This window comes from Lucilia sericata, unplaced genomic scaffold (assembly GCF_015586225.1).
Source record: "Lucilia sericata isolate MDLA Ls3-8-SP2 unplaced genomic scaffold, ASM1558622v1 Contig000293F_arrow, whole genome shotgun sequence".
Classification (NCBI taxonomy): Eukaryota; Metazoa; Arthropoda; class Insecta; order Diptera; family Calliphoridae; genus Lucilia; species Lucilia sericata.
In genome coordinates this window covers 89,120-113,328 of record NW_023994318.1, presented here as the reverse complement: position 1 = coordinate 113,328, position 24,209 = coordinate 89,120, and the positions used below count along the sequence as shown (strand labels likewise).

The 24,209-nt window shown below is 31.5% G+C and overlaps 1 protein-coding gene across 1 annotated transcript; it reads left to right on the top strand.

Annotated features, from left to right (window-relative positions):
- The first annotated feature begins 1,210 nt into the window (after positions 1–1,210).
- On the top strand, positions 1,211–23,972 carry LOC119603323 (chitin synthase chs-2). Its single transcript, XM_037955328.1, has 14 exons — positions 1,211–1,357; positions 1,426–1,664; positions 1,732–1,898; positions 2,514–2,640; positions 4,349–4,549; positions 5,191–5,369; positions 6,737–7,294; positions 9,897–10,125; positions 17,212–18,293; positions 19,419–19,566; positions 19,790–19,938; positions 20,658–21,188; positions 23,448–23,706; positions 23,770–23,972. The coding sequence occupies exons 1-14, from the start codon at positions 1,311–1,313 to the stop codon at positions 23,937–23,939; spliced, it is 4,086 nt and encodes a 1,361-aa protein (XP_037811256.1). The 5' UTR covers positions 1,211–1,310; the 3' UTR covers positions 23,940–23,972.
- The last annotated feature ends 237 nt before the right edge of the window (positions 23,973–24,209 follow it).

The following is a 24,209-nucleotide window of genomic DNA, read 5'->3' as shown; positions in this document are numbered from 1 at the left end:
TTCTTTACCTTAGCGATTGGGCATAAAACTTCGAAACATTTACTTACAACTTTACAAAAAATTTCTCTATTTTTTTAATGACCAGCTATTGAATCTTCAACAGCAGGTATATTCTTAATATTATGTCCCTTTATACTTGAAGCAACTTCTCGGTACTTCTCGGGTTCCTATAAAGCGTTCTTTCCATCAATAATAATTAGAAATCGTAGACTTTTTAGTTAGTTTGAAAGGAGCATGTACATATATACATCAAATCCGAAAAAATACACCTAGGCCTCTTTCGGGCCTGATGTGCGCTCCTTTACCAGTGCCTCAGGTGGGAATCTAACCCACCAGCTCCAATCTAAAAGTCTATAACACTAACCTACCGGAGGCCACTCCGTTATATTAAGATCTAGAAAATGTAGAGGGAAACTTAAAAGTTCTACAACTTTCTAAAGAATCCACTGTTTTACAGTGTGAATTGGAGCATTGACATGTTGGTGCGACCAAAAAATGGGTCCAGATAAGTTTTTAAATTGAGGAAAAGCGCCGTCTAATACCCTTTGGTATGATACTCCAGTAATTTTTTTAAATACCAACTTGTTAGTGCTATATTAGGGTATGGCACCCCATATCATAATTCCGCCTTCCCTGCTATGATTTTAAACATTTTTATATAAGTTATACGAATTGCATGTAATTATTAAAATTGATGCAAAACATGAAATTTTAGTATTTATTTGAATACTTTATTTTTGGCATATAAAAAGTACTTTTGAGATATGCTGTACTTATTTGGGTTTAATAATTACAAACTTTCAACAGGGCTTTAATATAAGAAGTAATAATAAAAAATCCCCTTTGCAAAACTTGTAAACATGTTTCATTTTCTTTAAATATCAATATTTAAGTATTAAAGACATTTTATCAATATATTTATTTTATTTTATTTTTTAAAAGATAAAATAACATAACAGGTGTATATATAAATAATACATACATATATTCATTATACAAACATATGTATGTGTGTGTAGTATATGCATGAATGCATTTATAATAAAAATATTTCTTATTTTAAAAATATGTATTTTATTTTATATTGAACCAAACCGACAATTACAGTCTTTATCTTACAATAAACTAAAAGATAAAATAATATGCTGCCAATAACATCTGAATGTTTTTGATCATTATCAATTATTTTCAGTTTTTTATTATATTTCAAAGTGAACACTTCCTAACTAAACGTAGGAAAAAATACAATAAAATTGATTTAAACAATTAACAAAAAAACAAAGTGAAATTAAATTAAAGTAATATATAATATGAATTGGGAAGGTGATGGAGATGATGATAATTTTAATAGAAATCGGTAAAGTAGTTGTTAATAATATGTAGTTAATAATATAATCCAAAAATAAAACTAAAATTACTCAATAGGAAGAATAAAGAGAAACCGCCATTATGGGATTCATTTCAAGATCCCCCTTCAAAAAGAGCCACCGGTTCTGCTGCTAACTGGACAAAGTTGGGTTTTTTCTTAAAGCTCTTCAAAATGTTTACGTATCTGTATGTGTTCATAATTATTTTGACAACTGCAGTTTTATCTAAAATGTCATACATTTTTATGGTGGCTCATATAAAATCTAACACTACAGTTAAATATTGCAACATTATCGGTTAGTTTTGTAATCATTTCACATTGTATCATTCAATATTTAAAAACCTATTTATAATTTATTGCAGATTTGAAGGGTGACTATTATGTAGAACTTCCGGTTAAGGAACAACTTGTTTGGATTTGGTCTTTAATATTAGCATTTTCGGCCCCAGAAGTCTTTACATTTTTCCGATCTTTACGCATTTGTATTTTCAAGGATGTAAAGTCGCCGACATGGCCCGAAGTATTATTGGTATGTTTTAAAAAACTTAATATAATAATCATTTTATTATAATCAACTTGATAAACCTATGTCTTTTGAAAGATGTAAATACATATCGCTCATTTACTACAAGACTGGCATAATTCAAAATTCGAGTTTTATGAACTGAGTACCAGAAAATATGTATCATTTTTAAGACTTTCATATAGTTTTATATATTTTCAAAAATGTCTATTATTTTCGGTGTAGGAGTGATTTTTTGTTGTAAACGTCAAAACCACAAGTTCTCACGTACTTGTGTGTGATAATTAAAAATCGATTTTATGTTTAGATGAGAAAGGTATTAACACCTACTTTATAGATCTGGTTTAAATTTACATATTTGAAAGTTATTTAAATAATAGTAAAATGTCGTAAAACATTTAATGCTGTTTTACTCAAAACGAAGTTTTTTGATTTAAGGCGGTCTTGCAGTAAATGAGCGATACATGTATTAAAAACGAGGTCCGTGTACATCATCTTGCCTAATGTAATTAATGAAACAACTTACCTGAGATTGTGGTCATCATTCATAAAAATTATCTTAATTCCCCAGTTAAATCATATATCAAACAAATTTCTTTGAACTGCGTTTGTTTCTTTTAGGTGGTGTCATTTGAATTGCTTCATGTAATCGGTTTGGGAATATTGACATTTTTTGTGTTTCCCCGTTTGGATTCGACAAAGGCTTTGCTGTTATGTAACAGTGTTTGTTTTGTACCTGCTGTTTTAAGTAAGTTTTTAGACTAATATAGGTATTATAATTATTATACCCTACACCATTTTAGTGGGGTATATTAAAGTATACCAATCGGTTTAGAATCATTTTCTGAGTCGATTTAGCTTGTCGCAATTTTGAAGATAATTCAATATAATTTGGTACATGATCTTCTATTGCATCAGAAATCAAACTACAGATCGCAATTTTGAAGATAATTCAATGAAATTTAGCACATGATCTTCCATAGTACTATAGGCAAAGCCTATTGAAAATAGTTAACATAGGTCCATTATTTCACCTAGGCCCCATACAACTGAACCCCCGAATAGGGCCTTTAAGTTTATAGTTATGTTTAATATACCCGTATCAAGACAAAAAGCTGCAAAACCAAGTTCTATACTAGCCTAGCGGACCCTGATGAATTTTCTGATAATAGGGCCTCATTTGACCCTAGCCTCTATATAGTCGACATCGCCCGACTATAATTTCTTGATTGTTTTTTTTTAACTTCTTAAATATTACTCTACACGAACTTAATCATTTGTACTATTTATTGTTATACCCTACACCACTTTAGTGGGGAGGGTATATTGGATTTGTGCTGATGTTTGTAACATACAAAAATATATATAGACCCACCTTAAAGTATACCAATCGGCTTAGAATCGTTTTCTGAGTCGATTAAGCTATGTCCGTCCGTCCGTCTGGCTGGCTGGCTGTCCATGGAAACCTTGTGCGCAAGGTACAGGTCGCAATTTTCAAGATACTTGGATGAAATTTGGCACGCACGTCCCATTATTTCACCTAGCCCCCATAGAATAGAACCCCCCGAAAAGGGCTTCTGAGCTCATAATTATGTTAAATATACAGATATATCGATAAAATACGGCCCCATTTGACCCTAGCTCCCATACAAAGTCCCCTTCAGAAAATTACTTGAATGTCCCAAATTAACTTATAAACACAAATATCGCGATGAAATACACCACAATAACATATTATGTAAATATAAATATATTCACAAAATTGTATCGGGCTTGGTCCATATTTGCCCCTAGCCCCCATATAAAGCCTCTTTCAGAAAATTAGTTTTTCATCCATAAATTGCTTAAATGTATCGGAACAAGGGAATATTGATGATAAATGCTTTATTATGAAAAATAAATCACATTTAATATTCATAACTGGTGTAGGGTATCATATGGTCGGCCACGTCCGACTATACTTTCTTACTTGTTAATTTTGTGTTTGTTCGGGAGTACAGTCCGGAACTAGTCATTTAACTTATAACTTGTGGTTACCCTTAGAGACCAGGCTACTTAGGAAATCAATCGTTACTTTATAGATTACAAAGAGACAGTCATTAAAAGAGTCCCGAGAAGTGAATGTATGACCATGCACACATCGATTACGAGGAATCACCTCACTAATTTTTTTACTAGCTATATAGCTAGTTATTTTATCATGGGCTTGTCCTAGGAGGCGGTAAATTGTTCCTAATAGCTAGTCTAAAGTACAGCTACAATAGGAATGTCAAATAGCCTATATATAGAAGAAAAACTATTCAATAAAATTAATTACATAAACTTATAATCCAAATAAATATAAATTCATTTTATCCTTAAGGTTAATAAGTAAAAAACTAATATTAGTTCATAAAAAATTTTATTTTTATTCTCACATGGTTCAATTTAATTAAATTATACAATTTTCATTGCAGATATTTTAATGGGAACCCACAAACATTGGAAATCTATAGCTGTCTATTCCATTAGTATTTTGGCTTTGATTGCACAAGCAACAGCATTTGTTTTGTGGCCAGCCATCAACGATTCACTAGAAGTGCAAATATTGGCAATTCCATTAATATTAATATCATTCCGTTGGTGGGAGAATTATATCAATTCATATTCGAGCATAGGTTTGTACACTAAATTGATAATATTGATATCAATATTTCATGCACCACAGATGTTTGTTTATTTTGCCCTACACTATTCTGCATTATTTTAAACAATTTACGTAAAAATTAAATTGGATTAAAGATGTTAATTTTGTTATTCATACTTATCGCTTAATTGCAATTAAAGGGTCTTAATTTAAAAATATATTTTTGAGTAAGACGACTTTGAAGAACCTGAAACGGATTTTCACGAATTAGCATTTCTTAGTTTAGTTCATAATTAGTCGTAGCTCCCTTAAAAGGTCTATTTCCAAAAATCACTCCAACTTGAAAGTTCCGCACATTCGTCCTCAATTGTTCACATGGATGTCAATGTTCTTTATGCAAAATATGAGGACTTTAGCTCTAATAGTATCTCATACACTAAAGCTAGTCCGTTTATTTTATATCATTTTTTATATGGTGGGTCTAGTGTCGTGCCAACATTTAAGAGAACGTATAATTTCATTTCATAATAGGGCATCCTAAGTTGTCTTAATTGCAAATTCAATATTATCTTAATTTATTTTGCTTGTTTTATTCTTAAATTCTATTTGTTTTGTTCTTATTTTTTTGGTTGTTTTTACATTCTTTTCTACTTTTCATTCTTTTTATTTTAGCAAACTTGATAAAAATGGTACGACGAACCAAGTCTCGATATCATACATATTTGTATTTATCGCCAATAAAAATGGTTGTATTTGCTTTAATTGCATTCAGCTTTCATGGTCAACCCATAGAGGAATATTTTTCAATGTTTACCGAAGCATGGAATCCACATGAAATTGTAGTAAAAAGGGTAATGTACACACATACACACACACAAACATACAGACATTAATGCTTAACTTTATAAATGCTAATGGTACGAATGGATGGTTGAAAATCAAACAGAAAAAAAAATCACAAAGAAAGAATCGATTCATAGTTATCAAATTGCAAAAAACAGAAATAAGAAAAAACCACGGTAAATTTGGTTTTAAATTGTCTGGTAAACACATTGTATATTGACAATATTAATATAGCGAATCGATGGTGAAATATTGACAATACATAATTAATATCCTTTCGTTCTTAAGATCTACTTACCACTAACTCTTACAAACGGTTTAAGCTATATACATATACACGATTGTCAGATCTTACAATGTTATTAGAAAAATATTCAGAAAATGTCTAACAACTGTGTAAACTTACAATTCTTGTCTTGCACTGTTGTCAGAAAAAGCATTGTCAGTATATTTTAAAACAATAATGTTGTCGATATCTAACAATCGTGTAATCACATAATGACAAATAATTGTCTGACAATTTTTATTGTCATATGTGCGAATTTTATACATCTGACATTGTCAGATAAATGTTTTCTTTTGTCAAAATTATGCATTAAAAGAACATATGCAGCTAAAATATGATCTGGCAACTTTTGACATTAAAGAATCTGACAACAGTGTGAACTGACAACTTTTATTGGCAGATAAATTTATTGTCTGGCAATGAAATTGAAAGGTTTTCTTACAATAGTCTGAACTGACAATTTACCTGTTGCTAACAATTTGCCAACAATCGTTGTCATTGCCAGATCTGACAACCTTTATGAAAGCTGTTATCTATGGTATTTTACTTCAAAACTTGATTAGTTTAGTTTAGCCTAGTTTAGACTGAGATAAAATGTGTGATTTATTTGCCCCCCCATTCTCGATTATGAAGGACTTATACATTTAAGAGAACTGCAATATTAAAAGGTATTAATAAACCTTAATTAATAATTTGCTTTTAATATAATACATAAAAACACTTAAACAATATAATTTCCATTTAGATATAAATTTAATGAGTTTCAAATAAAGTCATTTAAATATTTATAAAAGTAAATTTAAACAATTTTGTTTTAAATTATTTACAATTTGTTTTATATTTACTCGTGCACGTTCTATGTATTTGTTCTTATAATAAACAATGATTTAATGGGTTTTTTGTAATCGATACTTTAAGAAAGTCGGCAACAATGGCAACGTTAACAACAATCTTTACAACATTTATGTATATAGCCTTTGAAACCGATATTTAAATTAAAGTTTTACTTTGTACATTAAGTATTATTCTTTGTTATTCTCTCAAATTCATTTGTTACGCATAATTTAACGAAATCATAAATATTTACAGGCAAACGTTTCGTCCACAGCGCCATCAAACTCATTAACAACAAAAACAACAGAAAACTTTATAATTCAATCAAACATAAATGCGCCTCTTTATATCCTTCTCATACAAGTGGCATCATCATATTTATGTTATATTTTTGGAAAATTTGCATGTAAAATAAAAATCCAGGAGTTCAGCTATGCTTTGCCACTCAGCCTAGCTACACCACTTGCTGTGGCTGCCACAGTCGCTCTAACGTGGCTGCGCGAAACAGACGTGTGTTCACTTGATGAATACATTCCAGATTATCTGTCCTTCAAAGCTGCAACGTCACTGGGCTTCGGTCGCAATGCATGGAGTTTTTTTAACGTGGTCGCTAAAGATTATCTTTGGATATGGTTGTTGTGGTGGCTGTCACAATTGTGGATAACAAATCATATATGGCGTCCGAAAAATGATAAAAATTTACCCACCGAAAAACTGTTCATTTGTCCGTGGTATTGTGGTTTTTTGGTCGAACAATGTATAACATTAAATAGACGCATTGTGGATTGGAATGAAGAGTATCTATCCATTAAGGTGAGCTGGTTGCATTTGCATGCAAATTTTGTGATCATTTTCTAACTGCAGCAAGATATTTTTTTATGAAACTATTATCATAAATGGCAAATGCATAAATGCATGCATTAGGTCAATTAGCTTAAATACCCTTCACCAGCAAGCTACTTTTTATTAAAACCCATTTAACTATCTAATCTTTAGATAACTTATCAAAATTTTGCATATGTCAAACTAATTTTAATTAGGTCCAGACAAATTTATATTAATGGGCCAGTTCGAAAACATTTTAATAGAATGATTTATCTATACACAGAACATATTCATTTTAAACTTTATCCGGATATAATCATTTAATAACGAATTAAGTGGTATTAAGTGATTTTCAGAAGTATACCTTATATGGGAGCTAAGACAACTTATGGACCGATCCGGAAAAAATTCTGTAGAATGATTCGTATAATGATTTATATGCCAAGAAAATCAAGTAGAATTTTACTACAATAGATTTATTAATTGATGAAATATATGCGTTTAGGTGATTTTCGGAAGTGGACTTTATATGTATGTATAGCAGCTATAACCTTACACAAAACATATTTGTGTCGAATTTTATCAAGATATCTTTATTTGATAATGAAATATGTGCTTTTAATTTTTTTAAAGTGGACCTTATATAGGAGCTATTACCATATATGGACCAATCCGGAAAAAATTTGGTAGAATGATTTATATGCTCACAAACCATATTCAAGTCGTACTTTATCCTGATAGCTTTATTATTCAAAGAAATATATGCGTTTAAGTGATTTTCGTAAGTGGACCCTCTATGGGAGCCTATTCGGAAAAAATTTCGTAGAGTGATTCATATAAAGACAAAACATATTTGTGTGGAATTTTACCAAGATAACTTTATTTGACAATGATTTCACCACACACTTTATTTTGATCATTTTTGATGAAAAATGGAAAAAGTGTTTTCGAAGGATATCGCAGGATATTATCCTTTTTAGCATGTAGTGACATCAAATTCTAAAATATAACTTATTTTTCTTTGGAAATAACCATTTAATGTAGCCGTGAACTCAAAATTACGCTCAAAATGGAGAAAAATAAAAAAAAAAATCTTGGTACACCGGTGTCCCGCATACGTGAAGGAGCTAAGTATTTTCGGAAGTGGGACTTATATGGGAGCTATGACCAATAATGGACCGATCCGGGAAAAAAGTGGTAGAATGATGTATATGTACACAATACATATTCAAGTCGAATTTTATTCTTATAGCTTTAGAATTTAATGAAATATATGCGTTTAAGTGATTTTCGGAAGTGGACCTTATATGGGAGCTATGACCAATTATGAGCTTATCCGGAAAAAATTTCGTAGAGTGACTCACATAAAGACAAAACATATTTGTGGCGAATTTTATCAAGATAGCTTTATTTGACAATGAAATATGTGCTTTTAAGTGATTTTCGGAAGTGGGCCTTATATGGGAGCTATTTCGTAGAGTGATTTATATTTAGACTAAACATATTTGTGTCGAATTTTATCAAGATAGCTTTGTTTGACAATGAAATATGAGCTTTTAAATGATTTACGGAAGTTGGCCTTATATGGGACCTATGACCAATTGTGGACCGACTGAGATCTACGTTGATAGTATGATTTCTGTTCATATTATATTTGCATGTACAAAATTTTGTGTTGATACCGATATATTTGAGGGAGTTATTAATGATAAACTGATTTCCGGGAATATATATTTTTGTATGGGAGCTATGGGAAATATGCAAAGATTTTGAACATAATTGATCACTTCCTTGAAAAAATAATCTGTGATAAAATTCATCGAAATATCTTTGGTAGTTTCTGAGAAAACTTCAAAAGAATTAGGAAAAAAACGGAATTTTTTTCGAGGTAGTCTAAAATTTTTACTCATAACTTTTTACGTGCTGAACCGATTTTGCTGATTTTCAATACCAAACGGCTTAGGATAATAATAAATATTTTGGGTAAATTTGGTCGATTTTCTTTTCTTAGTTTTAACGTGAGCGTGTTTTACACAGACAGACAGACGGACATAGCTAAATCGACTCAGAATTTGATAAGGACCCAGAATATATATATATATATATATATATATATATATATATATATATATATATATATATATATATATATTTTATTGGGTCTTAGATGAATACTTCTTGGTGTTACACACGGAACGACAAACTTATATATACCCTCTATTACCACTGATGGTGGTGGAGGGTATAAAAACATTGTAATTGTAATGTTAATCCCATTGGATTCAGTGGCTAAAATTTTTTCTTTCTTTGAAGTTAAAAATAATTATAATTATGAGAGAAAATATTTAAATATTATGTACTCTGGAATCAAAAATCCATAAATCAGAAAAGTGCAGTTAATCGTTTTGGCTGTTGAGCCAATAATTTAATTTTTTCCAGACGTTTCTTTGCAACAATTTATTTTTTCATATTTAATTATTCATTAAATAACACAGCGATACACTTCACTTTTGTATCACAGAGTAATTATTTATTTTTCAAAAGTATTTTGGTCTAAAATTCAATAAAAATCATTTTCACATCATTACAGAAGGACAACAATATGACTGAGAACGGAAATGCAGCCTCTACAGATATTCAGGAAACAGACAAAATCCCACAGCTTATTATTTGTGCAACAATGTGGCATGAAACACAAGAAGAAATGATGGAATTTTTAAAATCCATTGTACGTCTTGATGAGGATCAGTGTGCAAGACGTATGGCGAAAATACACATTAATGGAGGAAAGCCGGATGATGAATATTACGAATTGGAAAGTAAGTTACGTTAAAAGTTTGCTTATTTATTGTATTACGTACTCCTGCCTACAGTAAATTACAAAAGTTTGTGTTTTAATAAGTATCTGATCAGATTTTCTAAACTTTGAACATAAACCTTAATTGAGAAGGCTTTAGGCTTCAACTAAATAGCCCAGAGCTCATTTATTGACATTCAAAAAGCCTTTGATAATGCGTCTTATAATGCCATTGGCTAGGCGCTTGAAAGAAAACTAGTCGCGGCAGTTATTATAAACTGGATGCTGACATCTAGAGTCATTGGCTTTGACTTACATATGTGGTATATCGATAACCATCTGGGCCACCAGAGGCTGTCCTCAAGGAGGTGTATTATCGCCCCTATCAACAGCTTACTGGAAAGACATAACGACTTGAGTTTCCGAACATAAGGTTACGCTGATGATCTAATTATATATGTATGTAATAGGATCTGATGATAAAACCATATCTGTAAGGAAAGAGGACTGGCAATCAATTCATCAGAAACTATCCTCGTACCACTCACAAGACGTAAATCTCTGAAATTTGTCGAGCCAGTTTTTAATGGCTCTATTATTAAATTCTCGAACAATGTTAAAAACCTGGAGTTCATCAATAAAACTCTCTAAGACTGGAAACTTGCGATATCAGTTATCCAATTGTAACAGACTTGTTGGTAGAAAGTGGGGCTTTAAACCGAAAATGATCTTCTGGCATGGTGGAAGGAGATAGATGAGGTTACTATAATGGCTTCACTGGACTAAATTTATCATCTCATTTGTGTCCCACATATGCTCTTCGTACTCATAAAGGATGATGCGTGCAAATCTGCACTTCGCCTACCAGAAGTTACTAATTTAAATGCTGGCATCTTGGTGGAACACATAAGTATTATAAATACATGCTGATCAAAAATGGCTTACCGATGGTTCCAAACGGATAAATGGCAATACTGAAGCGGAAATATATGGCCCAAATTTTCTAAAAAAAACATAATCTTCAATCTTTCAGGCAGAAGTATACACAATTACCACTTGCATTAGAGAAGAAAACTGATATGATTAAATATATTTGTGATGTCTGATAGTCAGGCGGCCCTAAGACGTTACTATCATATGATCAGGCCGGGTGTCGTACTTGATTGTTTGACATCTCTAAATGAACTGGGTATGCATCACAAACTCACATTATGTTGGGTACCCTGTCATGAAGGTAGCTCTGCCAATGAAAGAATAGATTGTCTGGCAAACTATATTTATTGGCCCAGAACGGTATTTATTGGACCTAATGTTTCCTTTATCCTTAGGGAAACATGCGATTCTTTTGAATTTCTCCGCCACTGGGGGTGCGCTCATTTTGATGGTATATTTTATAGTTTACTAAGTTTGTATGAGTGGTGCCCGCCCACTATTTCTGGGCCGAAATTGTAAGATCAGTTTGATCTAAAAAATGATTAAATTAGGTTTTACGTACTTAATCGATTCGTACTTGAATCAAGTATTTTTACTTATTTTGAGCCAATCAAGATATACCAAATGTCATTTTTATACTAAGCGAAATGTAGAAAAAATGTTTTGAGACCTTTATCTCGCTTAGAATTCAAGTCTATATGCCACTACTATTAATATAACACTTTAGTACTTTACTGTAAAATCATTTCCTTATTGTATGTATGTAAAATTGTGGTTTATAAGGAATTAACGAATTTTACTTTTGTTTGAACTTAAAATAACAGCACACGAACTATTATCTTCCGTTGAATATACATACATATGTATGTATGTATAATTTAATGGCCATAAACTGCAAATTATTTTAATGCTTATAAAAAAACAATGGAACCAATTCGGTCTTATTTTCCCTCATTGGGTGCAATTCGAAATGTACTCTGATGAGACCTCCGATTATTCCGCCCACATTAAGAAATTCAAGATTTTGCTACATAAGACTATTTAAACATTTTAATAGTCTGATGCGCTTAAGAAACGTTAACCATTTTATTAAGAAATAGCATTACGAAATATGTATGTAGTTATATAGAATACTAAGATTTAAATTCCGCTCCAAATCAAAGAAAAATCGTATATATCCTTCTTAAAAATAACATTATTGCACATTTTACACATAATGGAAATCGTTACTTGAAAAGGAAAAGGGTATAAGATTTTTATTTTAATAATACTATAAATATGTACAACCTAATACAGGTTTCCAAGAGAAAATTATGAAATGGATTAATTTTCCTATGTGCATCCGATGTTTGGGCTGGTGTAACCTCAGAAACTGCTGAGGATTAAAAATTAATTTGTTCGTTCTAGGCTATCAACAACAACATCGATAATACGACACAAAATCCTCCTTTACATTTCAATTGCAAAAACCCGAGCAAGTACAACATCTACAGCAACGTTTTGAAGACCTTGAGTGATACATTCAACTAACATGACCTCCAGATCAAATTACTCAAGATAAACCTCTTTATAGTGCAGAACCAAACCAATTTTATTTTTGGTTCAGAACTAAACCATGTCTCAACGCTGAAGACCAATGTCTCAGAATTTAATCGACTTAGATTCCATCAGTCTATCGACCCGATACTAGGACGCTACTGGACGATGTCTGGTCCTTGGGAATTTAACGCCATCTCTCCGACACACTAGACTAGAAAATGATGAACGTTACTGACATAACAAATTGAAGATTATAGGTAACTGCGCCAACTTCTGCGAGTTCCTGGCAGAGGAGCGCTTTCAGGTATGAAGTTATAAACCCAGTAATACAGCTGTAGGTCCTAATTTCAACACCACACAGTTGGAAGCTCTACCGAGGCATGTCAGAAAGGACCTTCATGAAAAATAAGAAAATTAATAATATACATATGTATGTATACATATAGTGCAATTAACTTGGTATGTAAGTTAATTTGATTTTTTCGTATAGTGAACGGCTTCAGAATAAGTGCATGATATATTCCTATCACAAACATATTTCCTGTGACGATATATTCATTAACAGTTTACATTGCATCTGGTATTATCCTTCACATACTATCAGATATATCACTCATTATATATATGTAGGTGTGTACATGTATGTATTTGTACTTATTGTTATGGTATTACTTTTTCTCCTTTAAAGGATGAAATGTTATTTTTCCATAGTTTCTTGTTTGTTTTAAGTCTGATACTTTGCAATAATTCGGTTTTTATTTTAAAGAATTTCATTCATTTACTTTTTTCCTCCACAGAAGGTATGTATTCTCTTATACATATGTATGTATATCAGAAGTTTGAACAAAAGATTGGTGTTCTATGAATTAAGATATAAATGTATATTTCTGTGGATTTGTGTATGTGTTCTATGAATTAAGATATAAATGTACATTTCTGTGGATTTGTGTATGTGGGATGTCGTATAATGGTGGTATCATTTATATATTTTTTTAATTCTGGTAATAAATTTCAAGTCGTAAATCCAAACGTAATAAAACTAGTGAATACCATTGCATTTGTCATACCAATGGTTGAGATGTGCGTAGAGTTGCCATTATAATGCAATTTTATGACAGATGAAAAATAATTTCAACGATTTCATTTATTTATCTTACACATACATACATATGCATAACATGGATTTGAACTTAATTTTTGCATAATGATTTTCAACATTTTCTTAAAGGTTTATTTGGCAACCTTTCTCTGATTTTTGGTATTTAAAAAATATTTAAAGTAGATATGTCACTTGGTTGTTAAAGTGCATTGTAATTTATTGCATACCGGATTTTCATACTGAATATAGTTGTTAATTATGAAAGGGTGCCCCATCACTCCCCTCACTGGAGAGAGGTCATCTAAATCATACTCGAAGTTTACGTACAAAGTCGTGTGAGATCTTTTGAAAAGAAAGTTGTTTTAGTTGAGTGATGTGTTGTTTGCGTAGGTCGAAGATTTTCCATTTCTGTTCGAAATTCTGTCACAAAGACACTGCAGGTTTCTCTAGAATTGCTTTTTAAGACAAATTCGGAATTCCTCAATATTGTTCCATAAACAAGTTCAGCAGATCTCCTATAGTTTGGATCAGCACGGAATGATATTGCCTACCTCAGTCGGACGTGATTAGAAATGGTACTCCAAATCTGTATATCCAATGGGTCACCAGAGCATTTGTTACCGGCTCATCAAACATGTCAGGAATGGGAATGGCTTTGGACCAACGTTCAAATTCGTCGATAACAATTAGGTTGTCCTTTGCATGTGTTGTGTTTGTCCGTCTGTCTGTCTGCCTCAAACACGCCCACTTTAAAACAAACCAAAAGAAATCAATTTCACTGAAACTATTAATTATTATCCTAAGCTGGTTGCTATTGATAATCAAGAAAATCGGTTCACAACATAAAATGTATGAGTGGAGGGTATTTAATATTTGTCATAGCCGAATATAGTACTCTAACTTGATTATATGTTGTTTCACATTTACATTTTTGTCTTATTGCTATTAAATATGTAAGTAAAACAAGTATATTTGAGAAAATTTAAAGAGTGCAGTTTTGTAATTCTGAATTATGTATTGTATCTTCTTACCTTTTGTTTATATTGTTCGAAAGCCACGAAATTTGACAAATAGCTTTATTAAATCTCAAAAATACTGTATATTCGGAGTACTTTAAGTATTTACAAAAAATATTCTCTAAGAAGGTAAATAGCGGAGAGTTTTCCTCATACAATGTTAAACAAATCTATTGTACCGCACTTATTTATATACATTAGGGTGAACTGTTTGTAAGGGGAACAAATAAGGTACTGATGTTCCCACCGAAAATTAATGTTTAGTTAAAATGTTTGTCCTGGGGTTAAAGTTTTGGTGAGCTAAAAAATAATAAAAGGATCCCTTTTAAGTGTTCTTTTTCAATTAATTTTATATGTCACACAAAGATATGATATGAAATTCGCATATTATATGAAGAAGATTTGGGAGATGCTTTCAATGGCACATTAAAAATGTTTATGCTAGTTCAAAAATATTGAAAATTTTAAAATTCGAGGGAGATTTTTTTTAGTTTTTCCTACCGAGCGCGTCTCCGGTTGGCGGATAGGGGGTGGTGATGGTGGAAGACTTTCCACCATCTGGGAATCTTTTATTTCCCGCGTACCAATAATAATATTAAAGTGCATGGCCTAAATAATCCAGTACCAGCGGCAAGTTTTGATCATACCGCAATCGTGAGCAAAAGACTATTACCGAGGTGCGTACCTTGGCCTTCGCATGCATGCCAGCATTGGGAGAGCTCTAAGTTACCTCAGTCTTTAAACATAGGTGAGGGTTATATATGCTCTGCAGTGTACTATTGGCAACGGATTGTTTGCAATAGTGAACTTACCACGTTTGTTAACATTTAGACAACGTATGTGTAAAAAATTTAGATTTCGACAACGAATTGTTGCAATGTTGACAACGTTGCGACATAGTGTTGTCGTACGTATGTATATACTTTGACAACGGTTGTTATTGAAAAATTACAAACTCTTTGGTGGCAATTTGGTACCAAGCGTGTATATTTCTTTTTCCCTCTGTGTAGGAAAGAAGAACATTTTCCATGAAAAGGAGCGCAGAACAGGCCCGATAGTGGTCTAGGGGTATTTCTTTGGATTTGATGTTGATACATCCTTCCATCAAAATAATTTAACCTAAAATTGTCTGGAAAAAATATTAAAAATTATTTAATACTTTTATAATCGCACGTTTGACATTGAAAGCGCTTTTCATATGAGTATAAACTTCTCAAAAAATTACCTTCTTATCCTTTGATCCAGCTCACCAAATAGAGTAAACTAAATTTTAATTTTCGCTGGAAACATGAACAACTTCCATTTTGGGAGCTCTCCTAATGTACATATCTGTGTGTTCAATTGTGCACATGAAGCATTGTGTGCATGGAACAAACTTAAAGTGTGTACATATCTTTAAAAAACCAACTAAATTTGAATCAGGGTTGGGGGGTATTGACTACATTACAAGCAATTGCAATTGAAGTTTTTCCAATTACAATTATTTGTAATTGCAATTGAAGTTTTTACAATTACTTGTAATTGTAATTGATATTTGCCAATTACAATTACTTGTAATGGTAATTGCTTTTTTGTCAATTACAATTACTTGTAATTGTAATTGAAGAATTTCCAATTACAATTACTTCTAATTGTGAATTTTGTTCCTTATAATTACATGTAATTTGTAATTAGTAATACCTTAATGACAATTACATGTAATTTTAATTGGAAAATCAAATTACAATTACAAGTAATTGTAATTGGCAAAACTTCAATTACAATTACAAGTATTTGTAATTGGTTATTGCTCAATTACACATTAAAATTAATTGTAATTGACCGTGCAATGAATTACTTTGTATAATCATTAGCCCCCATGCCTGATTTGAATAAATATAAAGATAAAACCAAAATTCCGTTATTTAAGATAAACGGTTGCATTCTTTATGAAATTTAATTTAAAATAGTTTTGGAAGTGGTAATAAATAAAGTGCTAAACTCTTTACTCTTTATTTATGGTAATAGAAATTGGAATAATTGAATTAATACAAATTGTAGAAAATTTTGTGGAGAATAATTTTTCCTGGAAATAAATACAATTTTGCATTAAATTTATTATGTAGTTTTAATAGTTAATCCGTGACGCCTATATGTTTACCTACATACATACATATACACATATGTATATTTATGTACGTATGTACTACATTAGGAAGGCTCCGAAATATAAATTTGTCGATGTTTAGTTTTTTTTTTTTTTGGGATACCATTTTTCAAAATTGTCTTCCTGACATCAATATTTGCTGAGCTGGATCAAACAATAGAAAGATCCTTAAATATTTTAGAAATTTTTATATTGGACCAACCTAATGCACCTATTCAAGATTATGCAAATAAATTAGAAAAATCATACATACTAGTGTTAACCCTTATAATCCAAAACTATCAAACTATATTGTTGATTTTTGCACTTTCATTTCAATTAAATTTCAATTTACGAACGCATCAACTAACTATGTTTCTTTTTTCTGCATTCTAGCTAATATTTTCTTTGATGATGCTTTCATATTGGATGAAAAATATGTGGAGAATCCGAAAAATCCTCCTCTCAATGAATATGTAAAAATATTGATTACCAGCATTGAAAAGGCTGCATTTGAGGTGTACGGTGTTAATATAAAAATCAAGCCACCCGTAAAGATTGAAACACCTTATGGCGGTCGTTTGGTATGGACACTGCCTGGTCGCTCAAAGATGATTGCTCATTTAAAAAACAAGGATAAAATACGACATAAGAAACGCTGGTCACAGGTTATGTACATGTATTATTTGTTGGGTTTTCGTATAATGGAATTGGAATCAGTATCGGCCAAGCGTAAGGCAGTGATAGCAGAAAATACATTTTTGCTGGCTCTTGATGGTGATATTGACTTTCAACCGCAGGCGGTGCAACTTTTAATAGACCGCATGAAGGCCATAGATGAATTAGGTGCTGCCTGTGGTCGTATTCATCCTGTCGGTAGAGGCCCTATGGTTTGGTATCAAATCTTCGAATACGCCATAGGTCATTGGTTGCAAAAGGCAACAGAGCATGTTATTGGTTGTGTATTATGTAGTCCTGGCTGTTTTAGTTTGTTTCGTGGTAGTGCTCTAATGGAGAACAGTGTAATGAAGAAATACACAACAGTGTCACAGGAGCCCATGCATTACGTTCAATATGATCAGGGTGAGGATCGTTGGCTTTGTACGCTTATTCTTAAGCAGGGTTTGCGTGTTGAATACTCAGCCGCGTCGGATGCTTACACTCATTCACCTGAAATGTTTAACGAATTCTACAATCAACGTCGCCGTTGGGTTCCCTCCACCATTGCCAATATATTTGATCTACTCTCCGATGCCGATATGGTGGTGAAGAATAATAGCTCAATATCAATGCCTTACATTGTCTATCAGGCAATGTTAATGGTTGGCACCATTTTGGGGCCCGGCACTATTTTTCTCATGATGGTTGGTGCTTTGGTTACTGTTTTCAGTACCGGTATATGGACGGCGTTTTTATGGAATTTCATACCTTTGTTGGCTTTCATTTTGTCCTGTATATATTTAAAACAAAATTTTCAGGTAATATTTAAAATTTTCAATTATTTCTGTACATATGTATGTATTAAAGGTGCACAAAATATATAACTTTTCCTCAGAGGGGTCTATTTTTTGTTCATTAGTGTCTATGATATTTTTTCCATTTCGAAATGGTGATAAGGTAGCATTATCGGCATTTGAACTTATTTCTGCAACGGTATTTTAGCGATATTTTGGCATATTTCGGTAACGGCATTTTAGCGATAAAGAGATATTTTAGAGGTAATTTCGATATGTTTAAAATAATTAACAAGTAAGAATATTGTATTCCGAATCTCATTATACCCATAATAAAATCATATGTCATAAAAAAGTAAATTTCGGTAGCTGGACTTGGATCATTAGATTAATATGAAAGTGGTTTTCTGAATAGGGCCTTCAATGTGGAATAGGGTTAAATATGGACAAAGATCTTAATTTAAAGAATTAATTATATTCTGAAATTCTACAATCCATAATTCTATCATAATGCTTAACTTTTGGAATGGTTTATTAGCTATAAACTGATTTTATTTTGGCGGACCGATCCTCATATCTACATATATTCTCAAATAGTCTAGCCTATAATCTAGTATATTGTCTTATCTATTATCTAGTGTATAGTCTAGTTTATTATCTAGTGTATAGTCTATTATACAGTCTAGTCTATATTCTAAATTATAGTATATAGTCTGTATAATCTATAGTCTAGTCTACAGTGGTGTTAACAATATTAATTAAGTGGAGATTTGTTTACTTTTTGGAAATTTGATTTTTTTAGTAGAATAGCGGTAACGGTAGTTAGCGTTGTCGCTATAGATAGAAAGCTCAATGAGTAGACCGAATCTCGTAAGTCTCTCCATTTTGAGAGTCTTCAACTAGACTAGTGAATTCGGCCAATTTACCGATAGATTGCAGGTAATTAAGTCGACAATAATTCAAATACAAGTTGTGAAGAGAATTTGAGTTTCTTAAAATGTATGGTATATTTTAGTAGTTTTAGTATATTCTTTGGTTTTAGTAGACAAATTTTGTAAGCAAATACATATTTGTCTTTAGGATACAAATCGGTTATCATTTTTATGATATTTAACTAATGTATTGAATTTATTCATTTTATAATTTTAGTTATTGCTGGCTTTTGTTATTAGTTCTTTGTACTGTTTAGTTATGATGGCTGTTCTAATTGGTATTATAATTCAAATGATAGATGATGGTCCCTTTGCCCCTGCCTCATTATTCTTCCTTTTGGTATTTTTACAAATTTTTATAGCCGGTAAGTATTAAAACAAAAGTAACTGAATTAAATTTATGTTGATAAAAAGCTTTTGATTCCGAATTGTTTGTCTTAATTTATAATTTTCAATTATAGTTGAATACCAAGAATTTTATTATTAGTTCATAGAAATTTTGGCGGGTTTCAGTGGAATTCATTTTTTTTGAGCATAATATTATTGTTTTCTTTTACATTAAATATACATTCATATTTAAATTTACAGGAATTGTACATCCCCAAGAAGTTGGGGCTCTTATATGCGGCTTTATATACTACATTACCATTCCTTCGATGTATATGTTGTTATTGATTTACTCGGTTTTCAATATGAATGACGTATCCTGGGGAACCCGCGAAGTTGCACCAAAAAAGGTAATTGGAAAATATTAAATGATGCTACAATGCACACACGTAAAAACTTGAAATATGATTTAATCAATTCCATTGTCAGCTCAATTCCACAGTCTTTATTATAATTTTTTACACATTCAAACATACATACATACTATATTTACATGCATACATACCACATTTACATATATACATACATATGTATCTCATTTACCAAAAGATTGGCATAATCCAGAAACTTCGTTTCTAGAAATATGATGTAAAATCATATTTAACATTTTCTTAAAAGTCATTATTTTAACACGATGATGACATTGGAGTCAAGTACTTTCCACGCTCGCTTGCAAATAGGGAGTTGGGTAAGTCCACTACGTCTACTAAGGGTATAAAAAAACTATTTTCGGTTTGTGTAAAAAATAAAATGGCAAGGTTTAAAAGTAATAACTTATAATGTTATATGTAAGTCATTACTAGAATCCTTCTCAGTATGCAGACGATATGTAGTGGTGATTGAAAAGTAGGTTGTTGGGTAACTACAAGTCCATGTTTTTGCTGATTCAACTTTTACAATAAAATATCACTCTCACACTATATGACATATTTTGTCGTACTCAGTTCAAAGAACCCAAACGTTAAGTTATGTCAGTCTTATAGTAAATGAGCGATATGTTCATAAACATACATAAATACACAAAAGGTTAGAGATTATTTTTTACACATTTGCACATTCATATTTTCAGGATGACGATGGTGTGACTGAAGATGATGATGACAACAAAGAGAAACATTATATACCGGGGTGGATTAATGATCCCCTACTTGTTGACTCTGAACTGGGTGAGATATCATTGCGTGAAAAGCGTTTCTGGAAGGATTTAATTAAATTGTATTTGAAGCCAATGTTTCACACAAAGGAGAAGAAGACTGAAATTGCCGACAGCCTACGGGAACTACGCAACATGTTTGCTTTCGCCTTTGTTATGATAAATTCAATTTTCGTTCTTATTGTTTTTTTGCTTCAACTAAAGAAAGATTACTTACACTTGGAGTGGCCTATTGACCCGGTCGACTTCATAACATACGATGATATAAACTCACAAATCTATATTTATCGTCGTTACAAGGAGCTTGACCCCATCGGTCTGTGTTTTGTTCTCTTCTTCGGTCTCATTCTCATAATACAGTTTATTGCAATGTTTTTTCATCGTTTCGCAACCATTTCACAGTTGTTGGCTACAACTAAATTGGATTGGTTTAGAGCATCAAGTACGGTAAGAAAAACTATTATCTACTCAAAATACTATTTATATTTTTCTTCTTTTCTTATAAAGTTAAATTAGTTTAGAAACAGGTGTTGCCAAACACAGGTTCGCTATAAGAGTTCTATATTGATAATTTATATTATATTTTTCTTTTGTCTCAATATTTTATATGTTTGGTACATTCATACATATGTATGTATATTTATTTACAATTTTCGGTTTAAGTTTAAAACGAAAACCGATGTATTCATAAATCAAATTGTCAATGTAAGCATATACTAGGGAAGAATTACTGTGTTTTGTCTTAAAATGTTTGTCAGAGAAGCTAACCGATTCATTTTCATCTATTTTGGATCTAGATGCAGGAGATTTACGTCATCTCGATGAAGTTGATGGTGATCTTAAAAGATATCACTCATTTTCTCATTTGAAACATTAAAACAGATTCAGATAGTAGAGGTTAATATGATAAATAATTTCTCAGATTAGATTCCATATAATTCTTTAAAGTGATGTGAAGTCTTTTTTGGCATTGATTAAGTTTAACCTTTATGTTCGAAGTTCCTAATGGTTGCCATTAACGTCTGACTGTTCTCTTTTCTTTAATAAGAGACTCAATGTTCCTAAGACATTTCCGTTTACTCATATTTCCGTTATTTATGTATCGATTTTGCTGATTTCAAATAGCATTCTTCTCGAAAGCATATATGATAGAATTATTGAAGATTCAGATGTCGCAGATATCTGGGGTCTTCTGAAAACTGATTTCAACATCTGTATGTATATAGGCAAACAGAGGGATATGGCTAAATTGATTCCGTCCCGGAATATGCATATATACTTTATGTGATCGGAAAATTATATTGTGGAAACTAGTTACAAATGGAATGACAAACTTATATATACATACATATGTAATTACCTTTCATACGATGGTGATCTATCTGTCGAAGTCCTTTAGCGACGTTCCTGGAGCAATTTTCTGTCAAGCCCATGTCAAATATTATCCCGATAGTGTCAGATTTATTTCCGACAAAAATCGATTTTGCTCCCCTGTGAGATGTGAAGTTTTTCTTCGAAATTAAGGTTTCTGGACTTTAGTAGGTCTATTTAATGTAGTATGATACACTGTAGCAAATATTTGTTTTACTTCCATTACTTCCACCCTATTTCTTTCGAATATAATACATCCAAATTACGTAATTTAAGACTGTGAAATTAAACATTGTATTATATTTTAGTTCACATAAAAATCTCAACGAAAGGATGGATGAGAATGAAACCAAAAGGTGTGAGTGGATCTATTATTTAAGGTATTATGCTTTAATTATAAACACATACATATCTACACTCCCTGCCACTTTAATAGGAAAGGTAACGAAAAGAATAAGATAATATTTGATCGAAATGTTAAGAAAAGATAATTTTAATAGCACAGTTTTTGAAGAAATCAAAAATGTCCTATTATTTACCCAATTTTATACTTTTCAATTGATTTCCGGCACGGGATCCCGTTATCCGATTGGACTAAAATTTAACACCAGTTAGTTTTAGGCACTAATAAACAAAATAAGAGCCATCCAAACAAAAGCGATAACTTTGGGCACTTCTAATGTACATAGTTGGGGAAAAAGTCGATATTATAAAATTTTTTAAAAATCGTTATTCGGAAATTTGGACTTTTTTGGAATAATCATTTAATTTTTAGCCACTTGCAAATATGTTGTTTCACACAGAAACTTGTGAATGGTTTGCCACACACACACACAACAAAAACATTACATATTGTGTTCACGTTGAAAATATATTTTTGGGCAACATTTTAAATTGAATTAAAGTTTTTTGTTTCTTCAACTTGTAGAAAGTTTATTTTCATCATCACCTGGTGTAACATAAAAATGCACTTTTTTGAAGGTTTATTTTCCAGAAGAGATTTGTACATACATAAGTAGTTGCAAAGATATACATACATACAGTGTCTGAACAAATAATAGAAACAAAAATACTTGTGAAAACACTAAGATACATATATCGGTTCAAATTAATGTTTAGGATAGCAACTTCAGTCATTCAATTAGTGTGAAACTGTTTACATATTACTACTATAAATTGATAGCGTTGCTTATACTATTTTCCACAATACTGTACAAAATTATACACCCAGTACACGAATGCATAACAAAATGAATTCTTAACTTAAAATTAACTCTACTAAGTATATTTTTTATTATTGTTGCTCTGTTGCATTCTGTTTAATTTTCATTTAAGATAACGGAAGAGGATGCAGCTCAAGAAATACGTGGTAATGCGGTACATATTGCACGACAACTACAAAGACCAAAACGTCTCGATGACGATGATGAAGATGACACCGTTAACGATGCCAGCCAAAATGAACTGAACGATGAGGTTGAACAGCATATGGTACGACGTCAAACAATATTTAAATTGCATGAAAATCGTAATAAGAGTCATTACGACTACAGCGATCTGCCGCGTAATTTCGAACGACGTTTTCTCGGTGATGGTACGTAAACTTTTAGAATATTTTTAAAGAATTAATTATGAATTTAATTACTTCTCTTAACAGATGATATAAATATGAAACACATTTCTATGAGTAGAAAATCTATTATGATGTTAAATGAGACACGATTTGTTGCAAAACGTCGTCTAACGAAACAAACATCTCGAAATACAGACTTTAATAGGAATCCAATGCAGGGCCACAATAATTTGGCTTTTGAAAATACTGTGTAAAAGTGTTACTTATGATGTACATTATATATATTCTTTAATTAATGTAAAATCTATTATATAAATATAGTACATACATATATACATATATTAAAAATGAATGTGTGTTTGTTTGTATGTTTTAAGTTTATAGGCGACTAACCGATTTGAACCAATTTTCTTGAAATTTTCACAGTGTCTTTCTGTATGTCTGGAAGAAGCTATAGGTAACTTTTTATTTTGAAATTTCAGTGGGCGAGGAGCCACGCCCACATACAAAATAAATATTAAAAG